General features: G+C 30.9%; 1 protein-coding gene across 1 annotated transcript in view; it reads left to right on the forward strand.

Annotated features, from left to right (window-relative positions):
- LOC108684427 (collagen alpha-1(XVIII) chain) overlaps positions 1–12,303 on the forward strand; it is a 303,120-nt gene that overhangs the window by 21,804 nt on the left and 269,013 nt on the right. Inside the window, exon 2 of the mRNA XM_018188739.1 lies at positions 7,612–7,679. Coding sequence (XP_018044228.1) covers positions 7,612–7,679 — 68 coding nt within the window. The remainder of the gene's footprint in view (positions 1–7,611; positions 7,680–12,303) is intronic.

A 12,303-nucleotide genomic window follows, 5' to 3' on the forward strand; every position in this document is an offset into this window, starting at 1 on the left:
ACATACACATTGTATTATATAATCATCATGTATTATATAATATCATGTTTGTTTGTATATGTTCCGATTAATTAATAGAAGGTAAATTTGCAGAACTTGGAAATTATAATGATGCTGACAAAAGCGCAAGATTTATTATGAAAACCCCCTTATTATCGAGACTCCTTTTATTTTTAGCACGACATCAAAGAAATGCCGCCTTCTATTTTGTTTGAATTTCCGTACAGGCGACGCCGCAACATACCGTAAAGCTTATATGCGTGCATTTACGAAATTACTTTCAAAATTATTAGTCACGATCAAAATATAAATATAATAACGCATACGTGCAAGCTTTAAGATCCATTTCAAATTTACAGTTAATTTCCTATGCTTCGTAATATTTTTCGTGGATTCATTATCGCTGCATACACTTTACGAAGTGAAGTACGATGATAGGACATAAATATATTTCCGACGTGAAGTTTGTGTGTGGTATTCACGCGTCATGGCGGTTTCTCAGAAAATTAATGATCGACACGGATTTTAGTACACGCCACTTTCTTTTCCGCACCATGCAATTTTTCATCGTAAATTATGTTGACGCAACAGAAATGTTGGGGTTATAAACGAGATTAAGATACGTTTCTTCTTTACGAATATTCCTGATATGCCATCAATTCATGAGCAATGTTCCTGGATGCTTTCAGATTATTTCTCGAGATTGCTACACGTCTTATTGCGGTTCATGTATTTTTCAAATTCATGCGTGTATCTTTTACAGAAATTTTCTACATATTATATTTACTCGTAGCACGTATATCATAGTTTATAAACTATACAGTAACAAACTAATCTATCATTGTCGGAAAGGAATCCATTTTGAAAATTGTATCTACCTTTTCTGCATCTAAACTATTTTTTAATAAAAATAAGTTAAGACTATTAGATTGCTACGAATAACACAAATAAATAAAGAAACACCAAATACGATCGAAGACCTTGATGCTTAATTTTTAAGGTCCGATTGCACTAACGTTACTTTGACTTAAAAATCTCTTTTTTTTTTTAAAGCAGAGAGAATGACAGAGAAAGACAAAATTTTAAGTCTTACTTAAAGTTAAAGTAACGTTGGTGCAATCGACCGGGGTATCCGGGTATGAGCTTAGGTATAATTTTTTTTAAACATTTTGAAAAAAGAAAATAAAATGGATTGTCCAGAAATCCTAAGTTCATTATAGATAATAAAAAATATATAACATGAATTACAAAAAAAGAAAAACCTGCATAAATTTTACGTTCGGTCGTTATATAACTAAATATAAAACATTGTATAAATATAAAAAGTTTTCGATGAGAACTTTAGAAACTTTCTTGTAAAATATAAATCAATGTATTCATCGCGAACAGCTTGCCCTGAGGCAAGGTTAACTCATTAACAGAGCTTCCTCCCTTCTATATACATATATATGTCACACCGGTATCATCTGTTCTTTCCGAGTTTCCTTCGAGAATTTCGTCGACTTGCAAGAGTCTTCGGTACATCGCTTCATTAACGAGCTCCTTGACGACGTCGTCGTTGTCGTCTAGTTTAATTATTCCACCGCCACCCGGTACACGTGTTCCAAAGCTTCCATTGGATCGAACCCGACTCTTTTAATTCCCTTTTATATCGCCACTCGGGCCACTAGGTTAATGGAGTGTCGTCATTCGTTGTCATTATCGTCGGTGATAGAACCTCCACATTCTCATTTCGTGAATTGTCCCGTTGTTACAGAGAGGCTTACTTATGCTGCAACAGCGATAAATTCTACAAACGATGCTCAAGTTGCTCCAACATTTGCGAAAATTACACGCATCAACACATTATTATTAAGAATATTGTAAAATTTCAATTTTGTCTTTGTAATTTAATTCACACATTTATATTATTCTATACACAAAAAAATCATTAACCTATTATTCATTTGAGAATCGAGCGAAAGAAGAATCTTATAATCTAGATAATTATTTTATTATTTTTATGTTTGTAACAATAATAATATATCTATAAATCTTCAGTTCCTTGACCGCTAAAAAAATTTAGATTATAATTTGCATAAAAAATTTATATGCATTAAGTGCACGGAAAGAACAGACTTGCTAAAACATTTAAAAATAGTTAGATACAGATCTCAAAATAATTTTATTAGGATAGCCAAATAATGTAGAAATACTTAAACATTGATGACAGTAATGCAAAAAGTTTTGACAAAATTATTTTCGGATTTATATTTATAGCTAAGAATTCTTAGATATTTTAGCAAAATTCTTTTTATGTGTGATTATACATTAAAAAATTCCTCCGGTGAATTTTTCAATTAACGGAAACAATCTTGATACACTACTAAAATAAAAATTAAATTTCTATAATTAAGTTTTATAAATTTGTAATTTATTTTCATATCAATATTAAATTTTATATCTATATAATTAAATTTTTCCAATATCAAGTATAAGTTTTGTCGAATTAAAAATCTCATACATTTGCGCGGCTTGTAAAAACTTGGTATTCTCTGTCTCTTTCGAAATTGCTAAATCTCGAGAGATAAAAGAATGAAGAATTTATGCGCTTATAAATAGGTATATATCACATTATATATTATTCAAACGAGCAGCCACGATTATCATCTTGAGCTATCGCTCTGCGGTTTTCTGCTACTCTTTCTTTTACGGCCACTTTCCGTCTGCATTGAGATTTATTCCACTTTTTCCTACAAGAAGTTACTTCTTTTTGCGGTGCTTTCGTTGATGTCACGCACAAGAAACCGATACTCTCTTATCAAAGGAAATATAAAGCGCAGCGTAACACGAGATTACGCGAATCAGAAACATTCACGTCAGTCTTAATCATTTAGCAATAATAATTATATCATTATAATTTTAGTACTTGTTTCGTAAGAGGAAAAATAATAAAGTTATTATAATAATAATGAATTATAATAATTAATTTTCTTTATCTATTTATTACGGATACGTGTTAACACTTTATACATGTTTATATACTGTGTTTATATACTGTGGATATGTATTGCAAAATATAAATTGATAATTACGAGAAATCTGCAAAAAAATACTTCAAGCGTCAGATTGATCTCATGTACATCTTATTTTTGAAAAAGAAATTAAAACTGTGATAATTAACGTAGCCATAATATAATGATAAAAATAATTATTTTGATATTAAAATTATTTGTTGCACGGCTATTTTAATAAATATTTTTCAAATAAATAATATTTCATAACAATTTTTATGAAATTTTAGATCGTTGCATACTTTTTCTAGGAAATGTCAATCATCACTATATCTTCTCATATACCTAATCAAGAAATTAATAGAACAATGAGTCATCAAATGCATTCACACGTTTAGTAAGTGTACGAACAGAAAATCTGTTGCTAAAAATAGATCCTTCAATTGTGTCTGATATATTTCTATCAATGTTTCGATTACATGCACGAATAGCTGGTCACTCTCGCGTGAAATCGATATGTAACGAGTGTCCGGGACACGCAAGTTTATAAAGGACAATAAAGTTATTTTATTAACTATTTTTTAATATTATATCTCGTATCGGCTTGAGTTATCATATTTTCTTGCATCATCGAAATATTATCTTTGAAATCTTCAATATTTAATTGTGTGGTATTTACCGGGATGGAGCTTAGCGAAGACATGCAATATTTACAGACTGCGAAAAGTTTTACGCTCCGCAAAATCCTTACTTCCTACGAAACCTCGGAAATTTCACGAGACCTTATAAAACGTCATAAACTCCAACGAAAGTCGGCGTAACCTCTTAAACTTCTATAAAAGCAGTGGGCTCTCATGAAATTTGTATGAGGCTTTAAAAATATTTAATGACCTTGCGAAAAGCAATCGAGATCTCTCGGGATAATCGTGACACGTTTTTCTAAACAGCTTAACTACGGAGATTATTGCTGCATCGATTCGTTATTCGATAAAAATATTTCAAAGACTGATATTTTCATGATAGTTGATCGACAGCTCCATCTTTTTCATACGAGATTAATATTTAATCCACTTTCACGCGAAATGAATTTCTACATTAGATTTATTAACGAGAATATTTATCAAATCCATGAGATAAAATATATTGCATAACTATTTATATTTTAAATTCTTGATAAATTAAAATGATAAAAATTCAGTTTGCAAATATTTCATGTGATATACATTTCTTCCTGTATATTGTTACTTTATATGATTAAATTAATATTTTATTTAAAAAATATCTTATTATAATCCTAATTAAATCTTTAATTTGTCAGAAGGAAAATTGCATTATGATAAAATATTATAATACAATATTTTTAATAGTCAAATATTTTTGAAACATTTCTTTACACGGAAGGAATAATTTTGTTGAAGTATCTAAAGATCAAAAAATAAGTTACAGATCGGAAAAAAAGATTTTGGACCATTAAAATAATTATGTAGGAATTTTAAGCATGATGGGTAATGCTACAAAAAGGTTTTATATTCTAACAATTAGTATTGTTTATTTTATAGATCAACACGTTTTCGAATATTATGATAACGATCAATGATAGCTTCAATGACACACACACACACACACACACACACACACACACACACACACACACACACACACACACATCGAAACATACACACATATATATATATATATATATATATATGTGTGTATGTTTCGACATATATATACATTATGCAGAATGCGAGTCGATTACTTCGGCCGTGTCGATAATTTAATCGTTTGTCAACATATGCCTGTTGAATGCGAAAGGGAGAGGAGGCGGGGTCGACGGCCTTGTTAAATGGAAATCGAAATCGACGGGCACGGCTGTCCTCGTGTTCGTGATTGTTGCGCAAGTCGAGGAATTCTTGATCGTGAATCACGATCGACGGATCGACTACGCCCCACGTGTGCATCGACTGTTGTGCAAGCCAAGATGCAAATGCCTGTCACACTTACCGAGTTCCTCATGTTCCACTGACCTTAATCTAGTCGAGAAATAATACGGGGAAAGAGAGAAAGAGAGAAAAAAAGAGAAAGAGAAAGATGGATCGAGATTTATTACGCGTAGCAAGTGAATCGCGATCTACGTTTCCACGAGTCACGCAGAAGGTGCGGTGTACTGAATAACTTATAAAAATGGTTGAAGCAAAGCATATTATTTTATAATGTAATGATAGAATATAGAATGTTGGAGAATATTACGAACTACGAAATCAATCTATGAGATTAATTTTTTCTTTGATTAATTTTAATACGTTATAATTTAATTTTAATACGTTATAATTATTAGAATAAACGTATTAACAATAACAAATTGATTACGACAGTAAACACAACTTTGATCATAAGTATGAAAACAATCCTACAAATTGATGTAAATATTTGTAATATGATATCGAACGAAAATTAAATTAAAGAAGTTTTATTGAGAAATAATATTTACATTTGGAAAAACAATTTTTCTGAAATATTTAAAAATTTAATTTACATACAGATCTGAAAATAATTTCGTTGGATTAGAAAAAAACCCAAGCAAGAAGCAAAAAATTGTTATCCTAGCAATCAGCTTGAACATCTTACATAATTATATTGATGATTCAACAAAATTATTTTATGACCTGTATCTAGCTAAAGTTTTAAATACTTCAATTAAACCATTCTTTGTTTTTATAACAATTTCAGTATTTTATATTTTCAATTTTTTAATAAAAATATGAATATTTAGTCCTCCTTTGGCCTTTAATTAACACTTATTTTCCAAAAAAATGCAATAAAGAATACTTTATATTTATGATCAAGATTCTTATATAACCGGAGAAAGGGGAAGAACAAAATAAAATTTCGTAAAAACTCTAAATAAATGGGACAACTGTAATGTTAAATAGTGTTAAATTAAAGATGATGCGCAAACGGGTAAAGTTATATTAAACTAAATTGCTATCCTATTCAGCAAGAACTAACTCATCACAACAAAGTCGTGATCACGAGCTTCATCTTTTACAAAAGAGCGTGAGGGTGTCAAAGTAAAGCTTGGCATAATACCGAAGGCCACTTCTCTTGATCCGGCGTATCGTGTAACTTGGTTATGCTGCAACTAGTGCATCCCTATTGTCCCCGCTTGGAAGCGACGTTGTTATTTCGAATCGCTCTAGCACTAATTTCATTACCTTTCTTCCATGAGATCACGTAGCTTTTGTAGCATCGGCCTTATCTTTTAGAAGACTATCGCCCTCCGCCTTTGTTTTTAATCGTCTTCTCTGTAATAGTTCTCGACATTCCGTTTGCCATTTCTATTTAATTAGTATTAGTTGCCACTTTACCTCCGACAGTAATGCCAAAATAATGAAATAGCCATAGGGTACGTCCTGTTTTTGGTAGTCGACGATATTCTCCTACGATGTGTCTTTTCGTGAAACGATTCACGTCCCTCTCAATTTAATACTAACAAGTTTTCAGTACAAATATTTATATGTTTAATTTTTTGTAATTTCAACAAATTGCGAAAAATGTCAAAGTTTTAATATTTACACAACTGTATTTAATATTTAAAATTCTTTAAATAATTATGTTCCTCTATTTATTTATTTACTTAATATTCACACTTAATTATCACACTCGTTATAATATTTCATATATATATATAAAATTATATATATTAGGTATGGGAAAAAGTTCGTGGCGTTTTTTTAATCTAACGGGAAAAACGCCACGAACTTTTTCCCACACTTAATATATTATATATATAATATTCCTTATTTCAAATACAATTAGAAATATTAAGTTTTTTAGAAAAGGAGGAAAACCATTTTTCAATTTTATAAAAAATTATTGACTAATCAAATAATATTAGCAAAAAAAAATGTTCTTAAAAACATGATCAAAATATTATTTTTGTTATTTTCGTTTTATATTCCTAAAAAATCATCCTTTTTGAGTTGATAATTTGATATCCTGAAAAATTATAATGAATTTAGAATAATTCATCAAAAGTGATATAACTTGAAATATCATCAACAGTTTATAATTATCTTAATTAACTAAATTGATTAAATTCAAAATAAAACAATTTCTTCTTCAACTTCGATCACCAAACTTGTCTTATCTCTAAATGTTCTGTATAAAAGACCCTCCTTTTTACAAAAGCGATTCGACTCAAACGTGTCATTCTTGAAAAGTATGATCTCTTTGAAAATCTTAAGAACTATATAAATGTTATTTGATGGATTGTGAAATTAATTAAATTAGCTTGCTTTTGATGGTTGATAGAGCAATCTTTACTTAACTCGTGATAATAACTCATATTTTTAAAATTGTGTTACTTTTGAAGTAAGAGATATTATTTATATTCATTAAATTAAAAAAATTACTTAACACATTTCATTTTTTTTGTGGACAATTCATTTATTGAATTGATTGATGTCTATCTAAAACTTTATCAAGTATAACGTCACTTCTTTCAACTATAAACTTCATACACTACATTACTCAATTAGCTTTTATCGAACATTTATGAAACCATGAAGCCACAAGAAACTACTATGATTAATGAGAGAAATATAATTGTTTTCAGGTCGTTACTGGTGATCTCCGCTGCGCTATGCGCGATGTGCAGCCGTGCTGACTTCTTCAGCGGAAAGGGTGAGTTTCATGAAGTTGATTTCAGCGCTAATGGACCCACGACTCTCGTGGGGATTTCGTAACCATTTGTACGTCCCTGTCCTTTCGGTTGTCTCATTCACTGACGATCTCCGCTGTAATATTCTCTCTAGGGATTCCTTCCCAAGCGAGTACCTCACGCGAATATTTAGCAGCTTTTTTACTCGGCTGCGCTATTTCCGCGCTCGCGGCAATGATTCGCCTTACGTGACTGGTGGTGATTTATTACTACGTTAAGTACGGAATGTATTTAGTCAAGCGGTGAATAATGATATCGGGCGATAAGAACAGCGAACAAATTGTCGTGGATATGCATCAATCTATATGCATATGTTGCGTCTAAAGTGTCGGACGTGATGATTTTAATTATATATTATAAATCACAATGTTATCGAACACACATCGCTCCCTTACTTTGAAAGCGATACGGTTCAAAAAATTAAATTTTTCAGAAAGAGGGACAAACCGTTATTTAACTTGACAGAAAATTATTATTATATTGTAAATTATTAATTAAATAATGCCAGCAAAAAGATTGTATTCTTAACATAATTAAATGTCATTTTTTTATAAATGTTTGTTTCACAATATTAAAAAAAAATTGCCTTTTTCAAGTTGGGACGAGATAAGAAAACGATATGTTTATGTACAACATTACTTATTAATAAGTATCAAATGTGAATAGTAAATTAAAATTAGCTCGAGTAAATTCTTTTTTTATCAAGTGTCATAAATACTTTATAGGAATTATATTCAATTCTATACATTTTGAAAAGATATTATTTATCATTCTCTCTCCAAATAACTTCCACGTTGCAATAACTTTTTATAACTTTGTATGCATTTCGAGCGCGTGATACTTCTTTTTAGGAGTAAATTGAAAAAGTAAATGGAAATAGTGAATTGGACAATTTATGTTGATAAACGTAATTCTGTTGACTGTAACGATCGAGTGATTTGTTTTTAACCTTTGCAACGCCCACTATTCGTTTCCGTTTCTCTTAGTTCGCACTGAAAGCAATCGATTCTATTCTTTTTGGAAAAAGATTCAATTGCATGAATTACATACACGAAATTTCTAAGCTTTTTATCAATCTGAAAATTTACTTTATAACGTTATTATGCGCAATGTATAAAAAGAGCTGCAATTGATTCTCTATTATTAACATTTCTTTCTCGTTAAAGTTTAATGTTCATAAAATTATAATGGTTAGGTATTACTATTATTAAAATATCATTTTAAATATTACTATTATTATTATATCGCTATCAATAACTGATTAATTATTTGACGTACATAAATGGCTTTTGTATCGGGTTCGGGAAAATACTTTGGAGTTACTTGAAAAATGCATGATGCAATACAGTTTACAATCCGACCTACATTTCTCACGAGTTTGACATATTAAATTGCTTTCTTATGCTAATGCTTATTGTATTTAGAACGGAGATCTTATATATAGATTAAATTGATTGAGTTGTTTTCCGATATATATTTAATAACTTATACAGAAAGAATAGTTTCGCTAAAGTATCTAAAAATTTATTTACAGATACAAATTTGAAAATAATTTTGTTGAATTAATTATTAAAATAATTATGTAGGACGTCCAAGCTGGTTGTTAAAATGTCAAAACTTTTTGCAGCATTGTCCATCATGCTCGAATTTCCTACATTATTATTTTGATAGTCCAACAAAATTACTTTCAGATCTGTATCTATCTAAACTTTTAGAAATTTCAACAAAATCATTCTTTTTATTTCTAATAATACATATTTGATCAAATTTTATCTAGATGTAACTGACGAATTTTGTAATGTACCGTTCGCATCATCGAAATTCTTAATACTCAAAGCGGATTCTGCGCTCTCGTCACGTCTCACTCTAATCTGCCAGTTTTATAAGGATACCTCGACGATTCCTGAGGGAATCTGAGGGATTTTTCACTTCCCCTTCCTGACAAGAGAACCGCCAGTTGCTCACCTCCGCAGTAGTAAAGCCGACGTATGGTCCGACATGCCGCAATCCCGTAATCTCGCGTGGTGTTCTCGCATTCCTTAGAATTGCTCCAATTTATCTATTTACTTCTATCTACTCTTACATGTGACAAGCCAAAATTTTAGATAACAAAATACATTTTTAATTTGATTGATTAAATAATCCGAGTACGAAACCACATGACAAAAATATATAAATTATATTTGTTATTAAAAGTATAGCGATCTAGCCTTCATGTAATAATACAATAATTCATAAAAGTAATGTGTCTTTTAGTTATGAAATCCTCATCGACGTCGCCGCGAGAAACGTTAAGAAGCGTCAGATGAATCATCCGAGTCTCGGGGACGAGTTAATAAAGTAGTGTCTTTGAGCATAATTAGTCTACTGTCTTCTTTTGAAATGCGACGATTATTATTATCGCGTCTTTCGTCCTCGTTTCTTTCACAAGGATCTCATAACCCGCGGCGTCGTTCTGCAAACGCAAAGAAAATTTAATCTAGCACCGACGGTTTTGATTAAGAATAATAAAACGACAGGAACGACGCTACCACTTTGCCTCGTCGTAATAAGAACGAATTAACACAAGATTTTAGTTTGCGTTTACTCTTGCGTGATATATTAAAAAGTTACTTATTCACATCGCATTCCCTGCGAAAGTCACTCGTGTGTTTCTTCCCTTAGTACTTTTTCGCGCTCGCTTAAAGAGCAACAATTACGATCTCTGCGAGTTACTACCGAAGAATCAGTCTGTAATGGGGAGGGGGGGAGGGGAGAGGAGGAGGAGAGGGGGAGGTTCCATGCTTCGCTTATCAGAAACGAATGTAAAGGGTGGCGATAGTAAGAGGGGAGGGCCGGTGGCATAGGATAGAGAAAGAGGCGGCCCCGGGACGAATAGCTCCCGCAGGATACGAGATAACGCTGCTCATCCCCGCAGCCTCATTTGTATCCACCCCATTCCGTTTCCCGCGGAAACCACTACTTTTTACATCTACCTCGTCAATATTTAACGGCCGCTCGTCGATCAATGCGATTGCGCGGCGATGTAGAAATGAGAATTTTTCGGGCCGCCTTCCGCCACGTTCTTATGGATCACCCTCGTAAGTTCTTCTCGAAGGAATCTATCGTCGGTCTGGATGATTCGCGAATTTCTGCATTGTATGGTTCAAGAGATCGCACGAAGCAGAATTGTCGAACGCTGTTGACCGTTTACATCAGTTAAATTGCAGGAAGAATAAAAAAAAAATATAACAACTATTTCGCGTTCTTTTTTACGATACTTTTTTTAGAAATGAATTTTCCTGTTTGAAGGAATTTTTATACGTAATATATAAAGTACATAAAGTTCTTGCAATTTTTAAAAAATGTATGTATTAATATAAAAGAAACGATGTAGACATTTAAAGTTTACAAATCAAATTACCTTTCGAAGTATTTATTTTTCGAATCTACAATATTACTTTTTGCCATCTATCACAGCATATGGGTGCGGTGAAGGAAAGTTGCACAGCGCGATTTATCGTTCACATTAAAAAATCATCACTTTTAAATCTTTTAAACCAATCTCTTGGCACGTTCTTTTCAACACAATATTGTTTCCATAAGTTTCGCAAATTATTCTGGTTGTTTCAGTGGTGGTTTTTACCGTAATAAAAATGGTGAAATGTACAAATGAAGAATATCTTTTGAGCATTCATTTTCATGAAATTAAAAATGTAATTAATTGTCCAACCACAAATTCTTATTATTTTAAAATGCTTTCAAAATGCAAGTTAGTTGACTTTACTAATGAAAAAATAATTTGGCGCAGAAATTTAAATGCATCATCATTGCATCATGCATTATTATCGGTATTTAAAGTTGATCGCGGGAACTTATTTATACACCTATACATAATGTGACAATAAACTTCGGTGAATCTTACGACAATAAAAATAAACATCACTTAATTAATATATAATGTTCTTTATTGTCCTTCAAAGTAATTCCCTTTAGAGACAATATGTTTCTAACAATGTTCGTATTTACGGAAACTATGAAGTCATCTTTGGATATTGCCTTAAGTCTTGTTGTTAGACAGTTCCAAGTAGGACACAGAAATCATATCATAATATCATAAGAGCATCATCATGACCTTATTTGTTATAAGTTCATTTTTATATCAAATGACATCCTATGATTATGACTTTCTATTATTATGACTTTATTATGACTCTGTTCTACTTGGAGTTTTGAATTAATTTAACTAATTCATAAATAATCGTCAAAATTATCAGAACTTAAAATGAGTGCTTAAAAGAAATGTGCTTAAAAAAGCACAACTAAAAAAAGTTCATAATTTAAGGATATTGAAACGAAAATGACATTTAATCATATCAATATATTCTTTTTATCGATATTATTCGATTAATCAATAATTTTTTTTCAAAAAAAGTTGTTTTCCTTTTTCTGGAAAACTTAATTTTTGAGATTCCACTTTTAATGTAAGGAAGAGAAGTGGAGTTTAAAAATATAAAATAAATATATCAATATTTATATTCAAATTTTTTTAATTATAAATAATTTCGTTATAATTTTATATTGGAAAAATATATTTTTAGCTAATAT

The sequence above is a fragment of the Atta colombica genome, unplaced genomic scaffold, assembly GCF_001594045.1.
Source record: "Atta colombica isolate Treedump-2 unplaced genomic scaffold, Acol1.0 scaffold134, whole genome shotgun sequence".
In the NCBI taxonomy this organism is placed as follows: Eukaryota; Metazoa; Arthropoda; class Insecta; order Hymenoptera; family Formicidae; genus Atta; species Atta colombica.